The following is a 20,650-nucleotide window of genomic DNA, read 5'->3' on the forward strand; positions in this document are numbered from 1 at the left end:
CCTTGGTTGGGGTCAAACCCGCGTCCACCATGGTTGAACTTGCGCTTGATGTCGTTCTTGTTCTTGCCATGATATCCGGACATCCGGTTGATTCCAGATCCGGTTGCTCGCTGAGCCCAGGGGTGAATAATGGTGAAAGTACTTGATCTACATGTAGTCGAGTACCTACTAGTAGGCTCCCAGAACCTGAGCTGTGCGAGTGGGTTTATCATTTAAAACAACGTTGGCCGTTGGCAACAGCATCTCAAGGTACTCGTTCGGGCCGATGGGCTCATTAGGCAGCATCGGGCGCTGCGAAGAGCGGCGTAGGTGCTCTCAATGTAGCACGCAATCGCCTCGAGCAGGTGTTGCGGAAGCGCTGGGACCATCCCTGCTGTCTGGGCTCGCTTGCTTGGCTTGTCACGAACTCGTTCTCTGCCATCCTGTGATTGGCTGAAATGTTGAAAATGGCGCGAGGAATCTCGATAACCCTTTCTTGATCGCACTTCAAGTCAAGCCGAGCGGACGTCGCGCCTTGAAATCCTTGGCCATCATTCCGTGCGCGCTAGTGGACTGTATCCCACTTCACGCGCCCTGAATCAAGAGCACGGCGCCGAAGGAAGCCGTCGAATGTCCACCTTCCGAGGTGAAATCTGTGGTAGATGAGTAGGTAAGAAGGCTATGTACTACAGTGTACTACCAGCAACATCATAATGGATGTAAATACGTTTCTTTTTTGTCAAATCAACAACTCGACGCCGCAGTCGTGGCAGAACTGGACGAGTGTTAGCTGGTTGTGGTCCATGGCCCACGCAGCTAGCGCGCGCAAAAACTACGCACCGTATCAGGATCATCATCCTTCCCTACAACGTACTGTGGTCTGGTGCGTAGGGTGCAACCCGACAGCAAGTACGAAGCGCAAGGCTTCGAGCACAAAGCCGTTGAGCACCAGCACCGAGAGCGCCGCCAGTGGACCACCATCGTTGAGTCGTCCGACGAGGTCGAGGAGTGCGCCATGGTCCTTGCATTGAAGGATCCAGCGTTCCAGTGCGTCGGCAAAAACGCCATGCAATGTCATCTACCACGGGCTAAGCCATTGAACATCGCAGCAATCTTCCTACCGGCGACTTGACATTGTGCAAGCGTGCACCCGTGTCGAGAAGGAGCTTCGTCGTGGCAACATCGCCGCTCTCTGTGGCCGCAAACAGCGCGCTGGTGCCCTTCTACTCAAATCAAACAAGCTGAGGTATGTCTAGACCCGTGGACGACGTAGGGTACCGCATCAAAGAGGTGCACGCTAGCGCCATGGTCTAATAAGAGCCGGGCGACGCGCGCATAGCCCCACGCCGCCACGCTGTGCAGGCTGCTGCGGCCGTTCTATTGCAACACTGTGTAAGACAAGACAAATCCGAACACAAAGGACGACCGTATCCTGAACGTTGATGGCAGCACCATGGCGCACGAGCAGCTCGATGATCTCAAAGTACCCGTGCTCGGATGCGACTTGCAGCGGAGTGCGACCAAGGAAGCGCTCGTCGGTCGCAGCACCAGACGCCAACAGGAGACGCACCACGTCGACGTGGCCATCGCGCGTCGCCAAGTGCAGCGACGAGATGCCATGCACGTGATCGTCCGAGGGCTTGTGCACATGCTCCTTCGGGTCGGCGCCAGCGCTCAAGAGAAACGCCGTTGCTGCGACGTGGCCGCCCCAGACGCAGAGATGCAGCGCCGTGTAGCCAAAGTGCGTCCGATGCACCCAGCCTTCGTCACGCTCGAGGGCCAACACACGACCCAGACGCTTGACATCGCCTTGGCTTGCGGCGCGCCACCACGTTGTTGCCAGCATTCCGCAAATTCCCAACTGCAAACTCGAGATTCGAATTTGACGAGTATCGTGTGCTCCCGCTCGTTGTTTCTACGGCCCCATCGCATGCAAAATAGGATCTGGTCCGTCGCTCTGGTCCGTCAGGCTCACGTTCCGTGACGACCCAAGGCTTGACCCAAGGCTTGCCTCCCATACCCGCATCCCGCCTCGGTCGTCGGCTGCACCACCGTGGCGGGTGATTCAAATCGACCCGGAATAAGCTTGATAAGTTGATACCAAACACGGCACACGCGATCCAAACTGTCGACGCTGACAGCAAACTAGGCGACCTCACCAACGAACTGCGCTGCAATCCCTACGACCATAGACAACGCCAACAAACGCAAGCCCGAGGAAGTGGGACGAAGCGAGAGAGTGGGACGTTGAAGTGCCTAATGCGTCTGGTCGGCAGCTGCCGAATAAGTAGCCAAACTGCAGTGCTCGTCACAGGTCGCGTCACATGACAACCCAAACGAGGCTATTACATGAGCTTCCGGAACGAGAGCACGTCAAAACACACATCGCAGACGCGCGCGGCCGACGGCTGGTTAAACTTGGGCAACGGAATCCGGTTGGACGAGCACCGGTAGCAGATCACGCGCCCGCAGTGGCGGCAATGGTGCTTGCGCATGGCCATGCCAAACGACTGGCTGCACGACATGCACTCGACGACCGTGTCGTCGGCCACCCACGGCGGCGGCACGTTGACGTTCTTGAGGATCGGGACCACCATGACGCCTTGGGACGTGCTCTCGGCGAGGTTGACGACGCTCCGGCCTACGGTACATCCATTTTTATGCAAATCCACCTCGTAATGAGTGCGTACCGACGAGGTCCTGGACGTAAACCGGCGCTCCCGCTCGCACTAGAGCGACTGCGATCGCCTCACTGGCTGTCCCCACGGCCAAGTGCAACGGCGTGCTTCCGTCCAGACTCTGCACTTGAATGTCGGCGCCATGTTCCCGCTACGTGCGTCGCATGAGAGGCTTCGGCAGTGTCGGAAAGGAGGTCGTACAAACATATCAAGGACAGAGACGGGCCCCGTGTGGTGCGCGCAGAACGTATGCAGCGGCGTGTAGCCTACGTCACGCGTTGACCAATAATCGTTGTCGTCGGCGTGTGCATACCAAACCAGTTGGGTATGTTCGGGTCGCTTCCGTTCTCCAAGAGCACTTGAAGAATCTTCTCGCATCGGTCTTTTGGCGCCATCGCGGCCAAGTTGAGCGCCGTGTTGCCTGCATACCGTCGTCAGCTCCGTCTCCTAAGCACATCCTCCACGCACTCTTGTAGTCGACGGCGTTGATGTCAAACGATGGACCAGGCATCGCGTCCATGCTGTCGGGACTCGCACTGACTGCGCTCGCGCGATCTTCCGTGAGCTTGAGCAGAATAAGAACCACGGGCGCATGGCCGTGGGCGGCCGCCATATGAAAAGGCGTCTACGCAGGGTTGAGCTAAATCGCAAGCAGCTAAAGTACCTGGCCCTGGTCGTCGAGGACATCGAGGTCGGCGCCTTGTTGGAAGAGAAGACTCACGATACCAATGTCGCCGCTATCATTCACTCAACGTCGCCGTAAGAGACACAAGGTACCGGCTCGCAGCGACGTGCATGGGCACTTGACCACGCATGTTGGGGATGTTGGGGTTGCACTTGTCGGCAAGCGCCTCGGCGACCGCCTTCACCACGGTGAGCATTGACAAGAGTGCAGATACACGACGTACGACGGTGCTCGCAACGTGCAGCGGCGTGTTGCCGTCGCAATCTTGAAAGTTGGGGACGGCGTTGCAGCTTAATAAATACGCCACAATGTCCACATGGCCAAAGTGACTAATAGCATTATTTGCTCAGCAAGCACCGAGAGAGCCCACAAATACCTCGCAATGTGCAACGGCGTCTGCTGCCGCCCAAACGCATGCGTATCGGCGAGCGTCGATATGAGGTTGACGTCGGCGCCGTGGTCGCGCACGAGCAGTTCGCAGTGCAGGCGGTTCCCGCTTGCGCAGGCCATGAGGAACCAGCCCTGGATGCTGTTCTCCATGAGAATGTGGTCGAGCGTCGGGAGCACAAGCACGCGTCGGAGGATGGCTTCGTTCTGCGTCTGGAGCGCGGCCACCAGCGGGAGCACACCAGCGTCGTTCGCCTGTGCGAGCAGCGCGGTCATGTCGTTCTCATCCGACTAGACAGAGTATGAGACAAGATATTGGAGCGCTCAGTGAACCAAGAGCGCGTCGACAACGCGGAGGTTTTGGTGTTGAATCGCAAGGACGAGAGGCACGCTGGTGCGTTGCCGGTAGATGGAGAGAAGGCGCTCGGTGGAGCATTGCGCGAGCTGCAGCAGCCTACGCAGCGAATGATGCAGGAAGGAGACGTTGATCGCGTACTGTTGCATCTCGGCGTCCGGCATCGTCATGATCGTGCGCATGCACTCATCGACAAGGCGACGCATGGCGCAACGCACCGGGCTGGCGCTGTCCATGACATGAAAGACGTCCGAGTCGACCATGTTGAGGATCTCCATGAGGTGCAACTTGTGGTTGGGCGCCTCGGCCTCGATGCACAAGATGCATAACCGCGGAACGTCATACCTACTGACCGCATGAGCAGGTGGTTTGCAAGCATTATGCTGTACCGAGCAGCGGCTTGGAGCAAGTCGAGCCAAAAGCTGTCCGATGATGGCGTGGCCTGGATCTTGCCCGTGTAGAGATAGCGCAGGAGCTCCTTGAAGATGGCGTACGAGGTGTCTTGGACGACGATCTTGAGCGGGAGACGAAGACGCTTGGAGCCGGTCGCGATGTTGGTGATGCTCGTCGAGCTATCGAGGAAGGCTGTGCGAAAGGCGCCCGAGCGCAGCGACAGCAAGAGCCGGTGGGCAGGCACACTCATGGCCGCGTCGGCGCCGCCCGACGGAGGGAAGAGGAGGAGCACGTCGCTCAGGTGGGCGTTCATGAAGAGCCCGCGGATCTCGTCTTCCTCGGCAACGCCAATGATGCCCATGCTCGTCGGGTCGACCATTCTGGCCGGCGAAGAAGATGCTGCCGGTCCGGAAATCGGACCGGACCCCGAGTGTAAAATACGTGTTTTTACGCCCCGTGAGAAATACATGCGGAGCGAGACCGACGAAACCGGTACAACTGGAAGCATGAGAAACATGATACCGCAAGAGCTGCACCTTGCTACACTGATGCTTCTAGGCTACCCTAATGCGTAATACCAGGCTGCGACTCGAACCGATTGTTCAGGACGCATTGCGGCGTGGATTTCACACATGCTGTGTAAATTGTGTGTAGTATATTTACCACATAAAACACACACATGTACTAAAAATAGATTTGGCACTGGGACAGGGTTCGATCCTCGATCGGCCACTGCGCTTGCATTTTCTCATAACCGAATTTGTAAAGATAAATAACGACTAAAAGACATATTGTACACGTCTACACACTCGTTTATATATTCTTATCTATCGACTAGGTGACAATGACGTCGTCGCCATGCATTCCTTCCAAGAATGCTCCAATGCGACAGCCGTAAAGCTTCATGTCGGGCGTTGTACATAGCGTTGGTAGAGCCGAGTTGTCGTACGAGACGCTGTGATGCGCCGCTCGTCGACGAGGTACGCGATGCACGCATGGTTTCGCATGAGGCAGGCCTGCTGCAGTGCCGTGTCGAGCATCCCATTTGCATCGGGCTCATCGCAGAGCCACTTGAGAATATCGACGCGATCGGTCTCGACCGCCGTCAAGAGGGCCTCGCGAACACTGGCTTCGTCGCGGTGTCTCAAGATGAAGGCGACCATGTCGACGCGACCACTGTGTACAGCGGCCCAGATTGTCTTTTCGGTAAAACCAGCGTAGTTGTGCTCGTGGTAGAACTGCACGAGAGCGACATGGCCGCCCAACGTGGCGTCGTAGACGTACCGGGGCAGGTGTCCGTCCAGTTCGAGCGCATGCGCGTACTGGGCAATGTTCGCGTGGCCAAAGTAGCTGCACCGATGCCACACTTTTTCCATCGTAAAGCCGAGGCCGTTCAAGAACCGTAGGAGCTCGACATGCCCCGACTCGGCGGCGTGGGCGACGCAATCGGCGTAGACCACCGCGTCTCGGACAAGCTGATTCGCCGAGAGGACGCACTGATGCGCCTTCTCGCAGCGAAGCTCGAGCCGTTGACTTATGACAAGGCGCGGGCTTAGCCAGCGCACGACCTCCATGTTACCGTAGGAAATGGCGTAGGCGAAGAGATGCGGGAGGCAGAGAATGTGCAAATCATGCTTGTCGTGTCGAGCCCGCCACGCCGTAAACAGTGCATGGTACGCTGCGTACGAAGCCATCCCGGGTACTTGATGCGGCGTCTCGTAGATCGCATGGCGGTGACAGAGCTCGAGAAGACCAATGGTGTGCGTATCAAAGCCGGGTTGGTACGATGTGACGAGACCGAGAAGCTCCTTGGACACGAGGACGGACGTGATGCGCTGATGGCGCAGGACCTTGGAGAGCTCGTCGCGGAGGCACTGGACAGCAGCTTGCGCACAGCAGTACGCGGCGACTTCCAAGGCGCCGGTCAAAAAGGGACGCGCATTGGGCTGCTGGCAGAGCCATTGAAGAAGCTCCAGGCGGCGGTGGTATATGGCGTCATACAGAGCTGTCTTGAAAGAAAGATCTTTGAGATGTGGGTGTGTGAGGAGCGCTTGCACTGTCGGTAGGTCGCCGTGCCGGACGGCCAGCGCAAGTGTGTACGAGTTCACGCCATCGACACGCAGCGTGTTGAAGTATCGCACGAGCTCGAAATGACCGTTCTCAGCAGCATCGTTGACAAGTGCGTCGGGCCAAACGCCAAGACGATGCTCAACGACAAAGCGGGCGACGTCGAGATGCCCACCAAAACAGACGGCGCGCCAGACGTCGACCATGTCAAAGCCGCAGTCAAAGAGGAAGCGTAAGAGCTCTACATGGCCCTTTGTCGCAGCACGACGCACGCAGTCGGAGGCGCGGATGGTCATTGCGGGCCCGAGCTGCTCGGAGGCGCAAGGGCACGCGCGACACCCGACTGCATGGAGAACGAGCGTTGTCTTGTTCCAGAACACAGCCTCGCGGTTGACGAGCCACTGAAGAACATGAACGTCGCCACAACGAAGCGCGTACGCAAAGAGATGCGGCGCGCAGAGCAATGGAAGCGCGGCGGTGCCATGGCGCGCAAGCCAGCGCTGGAAGGTCGCCGCGTCCGCTGCGTCGTCGTCGTCGTCGGCTTGCGGCTCGTAGCCGTAGCTGGCTGCAAGCCGGACGCTGCGGCAGCGCAGTGGGCCATCGGTTGACAGCGCGTCGCTTTGGTAGCTGCAGATGCGCGGAAGCAAGCGACTCGAGCAGAGCACGTGCGCCGCGACGGTGTGCATGCCACGAATTCCGTGGACCCCATGTTTAAAACGCAGCAATATGTATAAAACATTTGATACTTTGGGAATTTTCCAAAGCATCAAGTGTTTTATACATATTGCTCAACCAAATACAACGCAGGCAGAGCGCTATACTACTGAGACACCTACACCGCGTACCACCGTGGCGCAGCTTGGCTTGAATTGCAGAGCTTATAAAACGAGATGCAGCATGATTCAAGATCGTCACTGGGTCAAGAACTGCTACGCGATGCGACTCGACACGACCAACGTATTGTCCTTGAGCTCGAGGCCGAGACCGTGCTGCGACGCAAGCTCGTGCAAAACCGCGCCATGAACTTGCGGACTCTGGCCACCACCAAACGGCATGGACACGGTCACGCCAGGGCGCATCGCGACGGCCTTGAAGAGACCGTCCAATGCCGCGACATCCTCGAGTCGTTGGTCGGCAAGCTCGAATCGCAGCGGCAACCGAGGCGTCGCGACAGTGAGCGCCGTCGCGAGCTCGCGCATGCAGAGGTCGTTGCCCTCGGCTTGCGTAAAACGCACAAAATGGACGCCGGCTTCGATCCAGCGCCGGAACGCGCCTCCGACGCGGCCCATCTCACGGCCGCTAAACGACGACCAGAAGCCCCACGTGACCGACTCGAGGCAGCGCGACGTGCTGATCCAGTCGAGCAGCGCAAGGCGTGTGCCAGACGACGCCTCAAAGACGTTGAGCGTCACGACCCGCAAGGACGACGGACCCGCTGCCTGCTTGACGGCAGACGTGTCGGCGAGGCTCGTGCACACGAGCGAGATCTCTTCGAGACGCGGCAGTCGTGGCAGCACCGCTGCGAGAAAGCTGCTGTCGCCAAACGCAAACACTTCAAGGTCGAGGTGCGTCATCACAGAGAGGTCGAGACGGTGCAGAAGCTGGCGCAGTCCTTCGATCGACGACGTTCGAACGCGGAGACGCGTCAACGGGCGCGTGAGTCGAGGTCCAGAGGTGAGGCTGCTGATGACTCCGTCGGCAAGGACAAATTCGAGGCTTTGGAGCGTCGGTGTCGCCGCCAGCGCGGCCGCCAACATGTCATTGTCCTCCGTCTCGAATCGCCACAGCGACAAATGGGTCGCATACCCCGTTCGCAGCCACGGCCCAAGAAGCGCGACGCCGTCGTCAACGTCAAAGCAGTCGCCGTCGTCCGCAAACAAATCGAGTCGGCGGACGTGGTGCGCGCGCGTCGTGATCGCGCGAATGATTCGCTCTGGCTTATCGCGGGGTTGCACTTCAACGTGGTGGAGGCCCGTGCACAACTCGAGCACGCTGCCGAGCACGTCTGTTCCGCCACCAAGCTCTTCGCTCAGCACCGTGACGGATGCGACCTTGTGTCCCCACTGCGCTGCAAACCCGAGAAGGTTCATGGTCGGCCCAGAACGCGTCGCGAGATGCTGCTGGAGCGCGACGAGGTTGCCGACCCGGATCGTCGTGAAGGATGGCATCGCGGCCAGCACGAGATCCATCATGGCTGCGTCCATACTGTCGTCGAGGCAGGGCTGCGGCCAAAGCGGGTGCTGCTCGCATTGCCGCGCTAGGAGCTCGCGGAGCGCTGCGAGCGGCGCCGGGAGCGCATGAAGCGGGAGTGCCCGTAGAAGAGCAGTGACGTCGGCGGGCGAGGCCATGCACTGGACGAGGCGGACGAGGACGTCGGGGCTCATGGCCAGGAACGAGGTCTCGGTCATCTTGTGCTTCTTCGGTGCTTGAGCTGGACGAGGCAAATTGGGATTTGCCAACTGCATTGCAAAATTTCAACCCGACTCAAACTCAAGACTCAAAAGTGCCAACGGTCAACTTCAACGTGGCAAGCACGCCGCGCAGGGTCGTTTTAATATACGCTACCTAGGCAGCGAGGCATCCATAGCACACACGGGTTGATATAGCAAGCGCCGACGTGGCAGCTAGGGCAGTGCTTTGGTCCATTCTTGTCTTGCCGTCTCGCCGTTGCCACTGAAACTCAAGCACAAAACTCAAAACTCAAAACCGTGCCGGTCTTGCCGTTGGTTATTCGGATGTTTCCGGCGCCAAAAGAGATCTTTCAAGAAGCACCGGCGAGGCTGAGTGTGACGGCCAGACCATGACTCACGTCGTGTATAGCCCCACGTACGCAGCGCCGACGCTCTACCTACGCGCGACGACGCCAGGTACGCCAACGCGCCTGCGCATCCATCCCAACGTGCGATGTGGTTGATGCAGATGGGCGGCCCGTTCCGACGTCGACCGTGCGCGCGCAGGTGCATATATATATAGGTGCATGCCTCCGTGAGCGTCCTAGCAGATCGATACTCAACCTCGTATCGATCTGCAAGCGGGCGCTCATGGAGGCGGTGCAGAGGGCTGCGGTGTTGTCAATGGCGTAGAGTACGCCGTTGCTGACCGAAAGAGCCGTCCACGAGTTCGTGTGCGTGATGGGCGCCGACCACGTCAACATCGAGGGCAAGGTCGACGCTGCCGTGGAGCATTCGATAGCTTTGTTCGGGTTAACACCACAAAGCGCCTTGTCATTAAATGAGATCTGGTTGGAGTGCGACGCTTGGGATCTTCGCCCACTCGCCGTGGCCGCCGAAAAACATGCTGCTGGAGTAGTACAAGTAGCACGCCACACAAACCGTACGTGGTCGTGGACGCGGAAATGAGGTTGGGGGCATTGTAATTCCAAAGTATTTTTGAAAGCGAATCAAGAGGTTGGGCACTGTCGTGATTCCTCTCGTACTCCCAAGGGCGTGGATGGTTAGCAGACGCGATCAAGACAGTGTAGAACGTCCATTTGTCTATCGGTGGCTCTGATAGACGGATTTGTCTGCTAGTGGCGCTGTCGGACTTTTGTGTAGACCAACGCGTGGCCGTCGCGAAACAATACATGAGGTGATAAGCATTTTTCCTATCAGCTCACCCCGCACGGGCCCTTTATGCCGCTGATGAAAGCATTTCGAAAAATCCGGACAGTATTATAGTATCCGGATTTTCGGCGTGGCAAGCTGCAAGGTGAGCGAGGTGGATCGACATTCGGAGCTTGGAATAAAGTCTCTAGTTTCGTTCGATGGGAATAGAAGACACCACAGGAGTCCAAAAACTCCAGAATGATGCTCGTAGCAAACCTACAGCATGTGCTGTGCACCGTTCAAGTTGGTGCGAACTGATACATTGAGCCTAGTATCAATGTATCAATGTATCAGCTTCCGCGAACTTGAACGGCGCACAGTACTCGCTGTAGGCACGCTACGAGCACCATTCTAGAGTTTTTGGACTCCATGTGAAGCCTTCTTTTCACATCGAACAAAACAAGACACTTCATTTTGAGCTCCGAATGTCAATCCACCTCGCTCACCTTGCAGCTTGCCGCGCCGAATATCCGATAGAACTGTCCGGATAAAATCGGCTCCGCAAAAATGCCCTGTTGCATGACAGAAGACAACAATCCAATGCTAGGGGCCGCCCACCATGCATGGACCTACCACGTCGGTGGCCTTTCGAGTCGAAAAGCCGCGGCGACGACCAGCTCAGTGTAAATTGTACTTATCTAAACCGACTGACCTGGACGACCCCAACCTCATCACCCGTGTTGACGTTCATCTCGCCACAACGACTGGGAAGTCACAACATCCATTGAAAGTCGACAACTGGAGAAAGCCATCACACGCATGTATGCCTAGTAGTACAAGGGATGGCTGAGCCAAGGTATGCACAATCTGGGTTCACAAGTGACTCTGGAAGCAAGCCAATGCGTAGTTGCAGCGTCTTGAAGCCATGTTGCTCGGCTGTACCGGTAGATTTTCAAAAGCCTCGCAGCAAGACGAAGCCTCTCCTTCATCACCGATTTGTGTACTACGACGGTGCTAGTGCGATGTATGCAGTTCAGCTGACAAAAGATGATTGCTATAAAAAGACCAGCCGTGTTTTCTGATTCGGACGCTCATGGCGCAGCTCGAAGGGTACCGGTGCCCGATCGTCGTGCGCACGGCGCTCATTCAACCCTACGACATGCCTCGTTTCATGGGCGAAGTCATCTCACAGCTCCACGAGCTAAGTCACTGGACGACCAAGTGCGCAACCCTGCTCAACCAACACCACCCCTTCCACGCGACACCGCCAATGCCCAAACCATCAGTCCCCACAACAATCCTATCGGAAGTCGAGCTGCTCAAACGCAGCCTCAACGTTGTCGAGAAGCAGCAGTCCAACAAGCTCGTGACCGAAATCGCCTATCTCCAGTGCGCGCTGCGGAGCGAAGCCGACGAGAAAATGACCGCGTTCGAACACTTTGTCGAAACGCGCCTTGGCCAAAGCATCCGCGAGGTACACCATTTCTTGGATTTGATTAAGAAACGTCATCCACTCGGCTGTGATAGCACACGCAAGTCCTTCAGACGCAGCAGGACGCAATTGCAACCAAGATGGAAGCTGTCGCCGCCACCATGGTCCTCGTGCGCTCGGAAGTAGACGCACTTCAGACCCGCGTCGACCATGTCGAGGAGATGCTTGAAACGAATGCAAGCGTCACGTCCGAGGCGCTTCAGCGCTTACATACGGACGCAGCCCACTGCGCAAAACAGCGCGAGAAGGTCGATATGGGCATGGGCAACCAACTGGTTAAAACACTCCGACGCTTATATTTGATGTCTAATATACGGAAATGGGTGTAGGCGCAAACGCGACTGCACGTGCAAGACGCGATTGGGAGTCTCAAAGTACAGCTCTACGACTGGGTCCACGTCAAAATCTACATACCAATGCACTAGGGGGCCCACGCCCAACTGGTCCACCGCATGGAGACGATCCGCGTCGAGCTCCACGATGCAGTCGACCATATTCGAAAAAACACACAACAACACGATAAGCTACTCACGCGCATTGCGCGCGGCACGCTGGGCTTTGACGGCGTCAAAATCACGGTACCGTGTTGGACCCTACCCCTTCTAAGCACTGGGGTTAGGGCCCGACGACAAGTCCCAGCAAAAGAGACAACGTGTCGTGTGGGACGCGACCAAAGTCGGCACGTGCTGCGGGCCCCCGACTCCAGCCCCCAGGGTGTACGTACACATCCCATATTGGCTACGCCCATCCACATTTTGTACAACAGTGAGCAACCAGTTGCTGTATGCCAACGCAACCTTACCGGGTACTACGAGTCGTCAAGAGCCACCGGTGTGCCCAGGACAAGAACAACCCGTGGAAGAGACGGACGACGCCACGCTGGAGCGCTCCGAGTCGCTCCAGGCTCTGTTTCAGAGCTTGCGAAAACCAGTCGTCGCCCTGGAGACCACCAAACTCGAGATCGAAGCCATGTCGCCGCTCGAGACTGCCCCTTGCTATGTCTTGGACAAAGGCCAAACGGTACCGTTGCAGCCGTCGGATACGCGGCAGTTTAGCTTGCAGCCGACACCGCGACTGCAATCGAGCTCTGGTGTGCGAAGCTCGTCTGTCGTGAGTACGCCAGCCGTTGGCGACCGCATTTCCGGCACCAAGCGCGATGCCGTACGAAGTGCAGCGTCGAAACGACCTCGCAAGCCCGAGGTAGTGTCACCTTCAGTGCCTCTTCACGGCTTCCTTTATGCCTGGTTGACAGGCGGGAAGCTCCTCGGTCAAGCTGGGTCCACCGACGCGGCCGCAGTCGGCGCGTCTCAAGCCCACAGCCTCCTTCCTCCCAGCTCCCGAGTTGGTCAAGATGCAGATCGCAACCGCGCGACGTGCCGAGACCGACGATAGTACACCGGCAGGATAGCACCATGTGAAGAATAATGTTGTAGTTTCAAGTTTGGGTCTCAAAGGACCGCCTAGTCGATGCCTGGAGCTTCTCGACTTGGGTTGCTTCAAGCGTGGCGAGCTCCTTTAGCTCTTGGCCGAGATCGCGTATTCGGGCATGGCTCATAGCCGCTACGTTCGACCCGATGCGGCGCTTCGCTTCTTTTCGCAAAGCGCGGATTTCCATCGCTTGCTGTACGAGCTACACAGCATCGATATCAGTCGGCTCAACAGACCACTAGTCGCCCTACCTGTTGCTCGAGCTCCTTTTCCCGTCGATAGGACTGCTTTTGAGCAGCCTTGAGATCGCGGTGCCGAGCCTCACGGGCGCCAAGGTCATCGATCGTGGCCTGGAGCTGCTGGATCGTGTCTTGGCTCGCATCTAGCTCGGCTTGCAGCGCCCGCATACCGTCGCGCTCTCGCTTTTGCAGCGAGTGGAGTGTCTTTAGCTGTACTTCCTTTTCAGCTTTGGCAGTGAGCACACGCTGGAGCACGGTACGCAGCGCCGTCGTATACTGCAGCCAGATCGTCTCGTTTGCGTGCGTCCACGGCCCCGGCACTGTGGCGGGGTCACTGCCATTACTGAGCCACACGCAGAGATTATGGCCCAATGGCATGCACCAGCGCGCGTGTAGGCGGTTCTTCTCGCTCGAAATGACAACGTCGTACAAGGGAAAGAGCAGCTGGAGGTGGTCCCGTGCCGTGTTGCGCACCGACGCCTCGTCGTCGGCTGCATACAGTTCAGCGAGGTAGCCAAGGCACGCTTGCATGGCCCGTGACTCGTCCGAGATAGATGCGCATTTCGCCACAAGGTCGTCAACTTGGGTGTGCACTTCGCTGTACAAGGCTTCTTTGGCAGCGGACGCTGTTGCGAGTGCGGTCGTCGACAGGACGGCCGCAAACACCTTGGTCAAAGCGGGGGCAAGTTCATCGCGCACGACAGCGTCAGCGACGTCATCAAAAAAGCTGAGCGTCGGAGACTGGAGAAGGACAGTCGCGACGTCGCTCTGCACGCGCACGTCAAAGAGGAGGAGGCTCTCGGTCGCGTGCTTCTTCCAGAGGGCAGCGTCGCGTCGGCAGCGGTCGTCGTCGTGCACGGACGGAACCGACAGAATGGTCGTATCGAGTGCTTGGAGTCGCACTTGGCCCTCAAACCACGCAACGAGTGCTGGCTTTTCTTCTGCATTCGAAGTGTAAAACGAAGCATGGACCCCATCAACCGCCCAGAGCGGGTTCTTTGATAGGCTTCCCGTCACCGCTGCCGAGAGCTGCGCGAGAGTGGAGAGTCCTACCCAGTACGATGCAGCACGGCTCGAAGCAATGTACTAGTACCTAAAAGGCCTTCGAGGTAGGATTCGGCAGGAGGAAGGGCGTCAACGGTGACAGGAGCCGCGGGAAAGACTGCTTCCAACTGCGGGTGGTCGGTGGTCGCGAAACTGGATCGTTTTGGCTGTGTGACGCTGGACGCACGCGACGCCACCGTCGAGAGGCGACGTGACGTCTGCCGGCGCGATGCTGCGTCCTTGGCCATGTCGGATTCGACGAGCCGCTGAACATGGCTGGAAAGAAACCTAGACTCCGTTCTTGTGACGTTCCGAGGTTGATGACAAACAGACGTACTTGGCAAATTGGGCGAGGAGGTCGACTTCAAAGGCCGAGAAGGCGGCTTCGTAGCGCGACGCTTGAAGCAGGCCGAGCACGTAATTGGTCGTTTGGCTCTGGAGTGACACGAGCAGCTTGTGTTCGAGCGTCGCGCTGTTGTACGTCTGCACGGTGGCGCCACTGAGAATAGCGCGCTGCGTCTAGATTCACTCCAATGTTCAGCCTCGTACAAATAAAAGAATATGGCTACGTCATGATCAACAAAGGCCGATGCTGGCATTTGCTTGAGCGACTGATCAAGAGGGTCGACCCAAAAGAACTGCTCGCGCGTGCACCAGTAGAGCTGCAGAAGCGACTGTGGCACCATTGTCGTTAGCGCTTGCGTTGTCCTCTAGTATGTCCAATATTGCTTCGACGACAATATTGTCAACAATTGTTTACGGCACCATGGAGAGGTCGGGAAGCGACGTTGACGCCAACGCATCGGGCTGCAGCGAGAGCAAAATCTGCTGAAAGTTGAGGAGTTGGACGCGGTCGCGCACGTGGTCTACCCCGCTTTAGTGCAGTTTTGTACAACAACTTGGAGGCCAGTACCTTGCAGGTCGTGGACTTGGTCCAGCAGCGCGTCGCGTTCTTTGGCGACTTCAACGTGCTTCTCTATGTGCTCTGCGACGCGGGCGTCTGTGGCTTTTTGCACCACACCAAGGCGCAGAATGGCTTGCAACAGCGACGTCATAAGTGTCCAAACGGGCGCTGTGGCCGACGTAGCTATCAACTGCTGTCACACATTGCGTGCAACTAGACGGCGCATGTACCTGGTCCTGTGGTCGCATGGACAACTAGCACCATTGGCGGGACATCGAGCGATGCTGGCTTCACCGCGACACTGACGAGCATTTGGTAAGGGACGTCGACATCGAGAAAGCCGTCAACGTCGGCATTGTAAGGACTAGACGCGAGCTCGTTCGCAGCGAGCACGACCGGCGACTCGGACTGCAGAGCGAGCCCGGCAACGCCGAGGTGTCCGGGATACGTCGTTGCGGGGCCTCTCTACGGGAAATTTTTGATTGTGATCATAGTGGAGACGACGTCAGTCTCGTACTGCAGCGCCCACAACCGCGAGAAGCTTCAAGTAGTCGTCGCCGGCACAAAGCAAACTAACCATGTGGATCGTTGGCAGCGCACCGATGGCTTTGCACAGTTTCTACGATTCGTATTGCATACGTCTGCAACCCTTTTGTTTGTACGTACGTCACTCGACCAGTCGCTGGGCGCAGCCTGGAGCAGCTTGAGAAGCTCTTGCAAGCCGTGGGTCACGACACGCGTCTCATGCTCGCGGTCCTAGACGCGCACCGTTCGTTTCCATCCGCATCAAAAGGCCTTTTACAAGGGTGTGGGAGCGCAGTGCACGCGTTACGTCGGTTTGCGCGGCTTCGAGCGCTTGGCAGGCGTCATTTCTGGCCAAAATCGAGTGTTCGGCATCCTGAAGGGCGTGCTGCAGCGTCCATTGCTTGTACGCAAGCCCCATCACAAACGCCAGCTGGTCCCAGAGACCTGTCGTCTTGGCCAACGACGTCTACGTCAGTCACTCAGCGCCCATGACAAGCTGCCTTCACCGTACGTCAAAGGCGTCAATGTTCAACAGACCAACCAGATTGTCGTCTGGAGACCGAAGGACGATCGAGACGCTCTTCTCGGACCGCCGGACGAACGTGGCATGGACAGCGATCGCAGCGGCTACTTCGGCGTCCTCTACACCAGCTTTCAATGGTCATCATCTCTGAAAACACAGCATCACCTGCGGTTGTGCGCCACTGCAACTCGACGCGGGCAGCGTGAAGCATGACCTTGACGTGACCGGCGGCCATCTAGAGAGATGACACATCGTGACATACCATAACGGATGCGACACGTACTTGAGCAAATGCCGCGCGTGACGTCGCCGACTCGGTTGCGCGCGTCAGCTGAAGCAGGTCCATGCCGACGCCGTTCGCATCCGACAGAAAATGCATTTTTTGCTGACTGTACTTTTCACCAAGGGCTTCCATCGCAAGGGTGTGGGCCACGAGCTGGCACACAAGACTGCCGAGAAGCCGCAGCCACGGCCAGTACTGATACGGCTCGATCGGGTGCTCGATGATAACGACGAGTAGCACAATGCAGTCTTCTGTGAGCTTGACGCGGAGACAGCACCACTCATGCGTCGACTCGCTGTGCGTCACCGACCACGCTGGAAAGACGTCGGCGATCGCCACTTCCAAATCCGACGACATTGACGAGGACAATGGCCTTTGCTTGACGAGCCTAGACGCAACAATAGCTAGCGCTTTTGAATTGAAGCGGTTGCATACTTGAAGGCGAGACCGTCCGTGGCGCGGTCTTCGTCGAGAAGAAGCTGCACCAAAGCCATCGCTTTGCTGTCGTGACTCGGCATTAGGACGGTGCGGCGGCGCTGCAGTTGATCTTCTTTCGGAATCACCACATACACGTGCGCTTCGTGGGCGCATGGCAGCTGCCCTAAGCTTTCCTCGACGCTCTCAAGGGCATGCCCCCAGAAATCTCGCTTGGTCGGCCACTGCTGGATGAGCGCCATCACGCGGTTCACTGCCAACGTTGCAGCTGTTGCGAGGTCCAGCTGACGCTTCTTCGCCGTGTCCAGCGCTTGCGACGCATGGAAGTGGTCGGCGGCTTTGGTTTGCTGAGCGAGCGCCTCGTTCGTCGCGATGCGTGCGAGGGCGCGGTCGATGTGACTCGCCAGATGAAGCTCCTCCAGTACCACGAGAACGCGCTGCCGCAAGGCGAGGTAGTCGGCCGCCGGCAAGCTATCTCGGCACTGCACCTCCAAGACGCCGAGAAGCGTGCGCGGCGTCTTGTCCTGATGCCACAGTGGCAGGTACATGTCGTGAAGGCTCTGTCGATTGTCGAGACGACCTTCCAACGCAGACGGTGTGTCAGTAAAGGGGCACGACCCGACCGGTCCGTCGCCAAACGCGACTTCGATTTTTGGCTCGAGACTCCACAGCACCCGCCGGGTGTGGTCGGCCACGTACAAGACGACCGAGCCAGATGTCTGCAATAGGCGCGGCAGCAGCTGTCGCACCGCACCAAAGAGCCTCTCGGTGCAACTCAGCGCGTGCATGCACTCGTAGCCGTTTTGAAGAAAGGCCATGGCACCTTGGGTCGCGCGCAGCTGCGTCTCGAGCGACGTGGCGGTCGCCGCGTACTCGACCAGCGCTCGGTCCTGCGTCGCCGATTTGCTGGCATATGCCACACGCGTGTCCAGCACACTGAACGCGATCGTACAGGCCAAAAGCACCCAGCGTCGGGCCTGTACAATATGACAATAAGAGGTTCGAAGACACTAGAGTTAATGATTACCGTGGCATGGGTCGTCGGTGATGCTTGGGTGCCGTAGAGAATACCGAGCAGCCGACGCGGCTCGTGTGTGCTATAGATCGGTGCGCAGAGGACAGTCTTGTCGTCGTCGCTGCGGGAGACCGGCGTCTCAATCATCGACTGCGCCTGTGCATACACGGCAGCCACGTACTTCGCTTCGACCTGCGACCGACAGGAAGCGCCAGCGGCAAGCGCACTCGCGTCGTGCCACTGTGCATAACCCAGGTCCAAGAGGCTTTGAGCAGCGTTCTGCACAAGCGATGGCGCGTCGTCCACAGTCGCAGACACGACGGTATGGACCAGGGCCAAACATTGCGTGACGCAGTCGAGCTGCTTGGCATACGTCGTGACGGTGCTTGCAGTGATCGCTGCCGTGTCTTTCGACTCGGTATTGGCGTCTTGCAGCTGCTCGAGCCGGTTGTAGAGTCCATTCGTGCTACAGAGGACCTCGTTTTTGACTCGAGTATCCATGGACGTACTGTTGCCAGCGCTGGTATAGCTGTGCGAGCGCGCGTTTGAGCGATGGCAGCACGCGACGTTCGAACGGCTCTCGATGCCGCTGGCCTTTGGCAGCGTGAACCGTCAAGAAGACGAGAGCGCCATGAAGGCTGCCATGGTCGTCGAATACAGGCGATGCGCACATCCATTCGAAACTCACGTCGGACGGCAACTGCGCCTTCTCGATGGGAAACCCTGTAACAAGGCCCAGACTCGCGACATACAAGCCCGTGGTCACCACACTGCCACTCTTGCAGGCATGACCCACAATGCCAGAGGTCGTTGATACGTCCATCGACAAGCGGCGGGTGGTCAGCACAGATTGCGTTGCGTCGAGCGCGAGGTAGTACGCGTGCGAGTAGAGCCATGGTGTGCACTCGGCGATGACAGCATCTTCAATGCGCTACGCAAGCACCATCAATGATCAGTGAAAGAGACTGAGATGGTTACCTTGGCCAGCACGGCGGTCGAGATCTTGTCGACGGCGCAGGTCGCAAGCGCCGCCACGAGGCGTTGCTCCAGCAAGTGGACTTCCGTCTCAATTTGGTGCGTCGTGAGCTCGCGCAGCTGCTCGTGGGCCCAGACGGCGAGCGCTTGGGCATTCTCGACGCGGGCCGACCACGCATCTTGCTCGAGACAGCGCATGAGCAGACTCGAGATGTAGAGTGCGAGGGACTCGAGAAGATGTGTCGTGACGTCGTCCAATGGCTCGAGCCGGCCAAAGGCGACGAGGCCGTGTACGGTGCTAGTTGAAACAAGTGGCACCACCAGTAGTGTTGTCGCAGCGCGTTGATACAGACGGCTCAGCACAGGTGAGAGCCAAGCCCCCGTGGTTGACGTCTCCTACTATCATGATAAAGCGTACACGCGTACTAGGGTTTGTACCGTCGACGCCGTCTTCGTCTCTAGCGCTTGCGCCAACAGCGGTTCTTCGTTTAAAACAGCTACGACGCGGTCACCTCCTCGGCTCATCGTCCAGAGCTGCCCATCATCCGCCAGCAACAACAAGTCCGCGGTGGTCGCCAAATTCGCTGCTGGCACAATGGTATGCACACGCTGCATGAGATCAGCGGATGACGTCACGTTCACCTCGAGTGCATCCCACGCATGACGCATCTGCGCCAAAATCGCCACATGCCGGTCCCACCGCGCGCGTAGCCGTGTCCTAATCTTCTGTGCATATCATATCACAGCATCAAAGCGCGTACCGTTCAGACGCTGCTTCCGTGCTCCTGTCGACGCGAGCTATCGCGCGGGGCAGCCACGCTTCAAGCAACTCGACGCAAAGCTCCATCTCCGAGAGTACGTGATCGATGGCGACTTCAAGGCAGCCCGCGATCGACGTCAGTGGAAAACACACGACGGCCGTTGGCTCAATGCCCGCGCGCGTATCGAAGGTCGGGTCGTACGCTGGGTGCGCTGGCGAGGCGCACGTGAGCGCGTGGGACATGGCACACACGAGTGGCACGCCGGACGTCACATAAAGGTGCTCGTCCGCGACCCATGTCTGCAACCCATTCTCGCAGGGCCAGAAGAGCGTCGCCCGGGGCACGTCAAAGTGGCTGCAAAAGAAGGCATCGACCGCCATCGTGATTTCGGGGCGCGTCGCCGTATCCAATTGCAAAAGGCTTGAGAGAAAGGCCAGCTGGGTGGCGTCCCGGCTGCGCGCTGTCACCACCTCAGCGTGCTCGTGCTGCGCTGTAGTATACGCGCTCTGGATGGTGTCGCACTGGAAGATGAGAGCGAGCACCGTGCAGCACGACTGCACAAGCAATTTCCACGTGCCCCGGGGCGCCGAATTGGGAATGGCGACGCCAAACGCCCCCGTGGCCTCGGAAGATACAACGAAGGCTTTGGTAATGTACTGTACATCGTCGTCGTGGTCGATGACGACAGCTGTCTTGGCAGAGATGGCGTGGGCGAGCTGCTCGTACGCCTTGCGCGCATGGTGCTATACGGTTTATCAACTCAAGAGTATGGAGGGCGTGTACGCACGTCGGTGGATGTCATCGGTGGATCGTGGGGCAAGCGCAAGAGGAAGCACACGCCACTATCACGCGTGATACCGCCGAGGAAACTGTGCAGCGTATGCTCGAGAGAGTCTTGGGGCGAGCGCAGCAGCAGCTGCAGCATGCCCGTTTCGAG

The 20,650-nt window shown here is 58.1% G+C and overlaps 6 protein-coding genes across 6 annotated transcripts; 1 reads left to right on the top strand and 5 right to left on the bottom strand.

Annotated features, from left to right (window-relative positions):
* Positions 1 to 693: 693 nt before the first annotated feature.
* Positions 694 to 1,903, bottom strand: SDRG_05677 (hypothetical protein). Its single transcript, XM_008611406.1, has 5 exons — positions 1,406 to 1,903; positions 1,258 to 1,356; positions 1,101 to 1,202; positions 854 to 1,057; positions 694 to 811 (listed from the first exon to the last, which is right to left on the bottom strand). Exons 1-5 carry the CDS (start codon positions 1,823 to 1,825, stop codon positions 719 to 721), a joined length of 918 nt encoding a protein of 305 aa, XP_008609628.1. The 5' UTR covers positions 1,826 to 1,903; the 3' UTR covers positions 694 to 718.
* Positions 1,904 to 2,203: 300 nt separating this feature from the next.
* On the bottom strand, positions 2,204 to 4,881 carry SDRG_05678 (hypothetical protein). Its single transcript, XM_008611407.1, has 12 exons — positions 4,474 to 4,881; positions 4,226 to 4,429; positions 4,063 to 4,183; positions 3,719 to 4,020; positions 3,566 to 3,671; positions 3,435 to 3,520; positions 3,322 to 3,394; positions 3,126 to 3,282; positions 2,971 to 3,078; positions 2,859 to 2,923; positions 2,670 to 2,808; positions 2,204 to 2,620 (listed from the first exon to the last, which is right to left on the bottom strand). The coding sequence occupies exons 1-12, from the start codon at positions 4,854 to 4,856 to the stop codon at positions 2,325 to 2,327; spliced, it is 2,040 nt and encodes a 679-aa protein (XP_008609629.1). The 5' UTR covers positions 4,857 to 4,881; the 3' UTR covers positions 2,204 to 2,324.
* A 389-nt stretch (positions 4,882 to 5,270) lies between these two features.
* Positions 5,271 to 7,243, bottom strand: SDRG_05679 (hypothetical protein). Its single transcript, XM_008611408.1, has one exon. The coding sequence runs from the start codon at positions 7,228 to 7,230 to the stop codon at positions 5,380 to 5,382; it is 1,851 nt and encodes a 616-aa protein (XP_008609630.1). The 5' UTR covers positions 7,231 to 7,243; the 3' UTR covers positions 5,271 to 5,379.
* Positions 7,244 to 7,292: 49 nt separating this feature from the next.
* Positions 7,293 to 8,986, bottom strand: SDRG_05680 (hypothetical protein). The gene has a single exon (XM_008611409.1). It carries the CDS (start codon positions 8,950 to 8,952, stop codon positions 7,474 to 7,476), a length of 1,479 nt encoding a protein of 492 aa, XP_008609631.1. The 5' UTR covers positions 8,953 to 8,986; the 3' UTR covers positions 7,293 to 7,473.
* A 2,178-nt stretch (positions 8,987 to 11,164) lies between these two features.
* On the top strand, positions 11,165 to 13,049 carry SDRG_05681 (hypothetical protein). The gene is made up of 7 exons (XM_008611410.1): positions 11,165 to 11,563; positions 11,617 to 11,856; positions 11,911 to 11,955; positions 12,007 to 12,159; positions 12,201 to 12,297; positions 12,348 to 12,781; positions 12,834 to 13,049. The coding sequence occupies exons 1-7, from the start codon at positions 11,183 to 11,185 to the stop codon at positions 12,987 to 12,989; spliced, it is 1,506 nt and encodes a 501-aa protein (XP_008609632.1). The 5' UTR covers positions 11,165 to 11,182; the 3' UTR covers positions 12,990 to 13,049.
* Positions 13,017 to 20,638, bottom strand: SDRG_05682 (hypothetical protein; the record flags this gene model as incomplete). The annotated part of the gene is made up of 21 exons (XM_008611411.1): positions 13,017 to 13,211; positions 13,261 to 14,297; positions 14,342 to 14,580; positions 14,630 to 14,811; positions 14,862 to 15,002; positions 15,058 to 15,158; positions 15,206 to 15,379; positions 15,427 to 15,661; positions 15,714 to 15,815; positions 15,863 to 15,952; positions 15,999 to 16,187; positions 16,233 to 16,363; positions 16,410 to 16,479; positions 16,528 to 16,915; positions 16,963 to 17,939; positions 17,990 to 18,443; positions 18,487 to 18,908; positions 18,956 to 19,348; positions 19,391 to 19,670; positions 19,714 to 20,456; positions 20,501 to 20,638. The coding sequence occupies 21 exons, from the start codon at positions 20,636 to 20,638 to the stop codon at positions 13,017 to 13,019; spliced, it is 6,681 nt and encodes a 2,226-aa protein (XP_008609633.1).
* Positions 20,639 to 20,650: the final 12 nt, after the last annotated feature.

This window comes from Saprolegnia diclina (genome assembly GCF_000281045.1).
Source record: "Saprolegnia diclina VS20 unplaced genomic scaffold supercont1.15, whole genome shotgun sequence".
NCBI classification, from domain to species: Eukaryota; Oomycota; class Saprolegniomycetes; order Saprolegniales; family Saprolegniaceae; genus Saprolegnia; species Saprolegnia diclina.

Bases quoted from the DNA above. Each gene is read 5' to 3' on its own strand.
- SDRG_05680 (XM_008611409.1), bottom strand. From the start codon at position 8,952: ATGACCGAGACCTCGTTCCTGGCCATGAGCCCCGACGTCCTCGTCCGC.
- SDRG_05678 (XM_008611407.1), bottom strand. From the start codon at position 4,856: ATGGTCGACCCGACGAGCATGGGCATCATTGGCGTTGCCGAGGAAGAC. The intron at 3,283-3,321 runs GTACTTTAGCTG...AACCCTGCGTAG, and splicing joins TCCTCGACGACCAGGGCCAG to ACGCCTTTTCATATGGCGGC. The intron at 2,924-2,970 runs GTATGCACACGC...CGCGTGACGTAG, and splicing joins GAACATACCCAACTGGTTTG to GCTACACGCCGCTGCATACG.
- SDRG_05681 (XM_008611410.1), top strand. From the start codon at position 11,183: ATGGCGCAGCTCGAAGGGTACCGGTGCCCGATCGTCGTGCGCACGGCG. The intron at 12,298-12,347 runs GTACGTACACAT...TTTGTACAACAG, and splicing joins CCGACTCCAGCCCCCAGGGT to TGAGCAACCAGTTGCTGTAT. The intron at 12,782-12,833 runs GTAGTGTCACCT...CCTGGTTGACAG, and splicing joins AACGACCTCGCAAGCCCGAG to GCGGGAAGCTCCTCGGTCAA.
- SDRG_05677 (XM_008611406.1), bottom strand. From the start codon at position 1,825: ATGCTGGCAACAACGTGGTGGCGCGCCGCAAGCCAAGGCGATGTCAAG. The intron at 1,203-1,257 runs GTACCCTACGTC...TGATTTGAGTAG, and splicing joins GCGTGCACCTCTTTGATGCG to AAGGGCACCAGCGCGCTGTT. The intron at 1,058-1,100 runs GTAGGAAGATTG...AGCCCGTGGTAG, and splicing joins TGCACAATGTCAAGTCGCCG to ATGACATTGCATGGCGTTTT.
- SDRG_05679 (XM_008611408.1), bottom strand. From the start codon at position 7,230: ATGCACACCGTCGCGGCGCACGTGCTCTGCTCGAGTCGCTTGCTTCCG.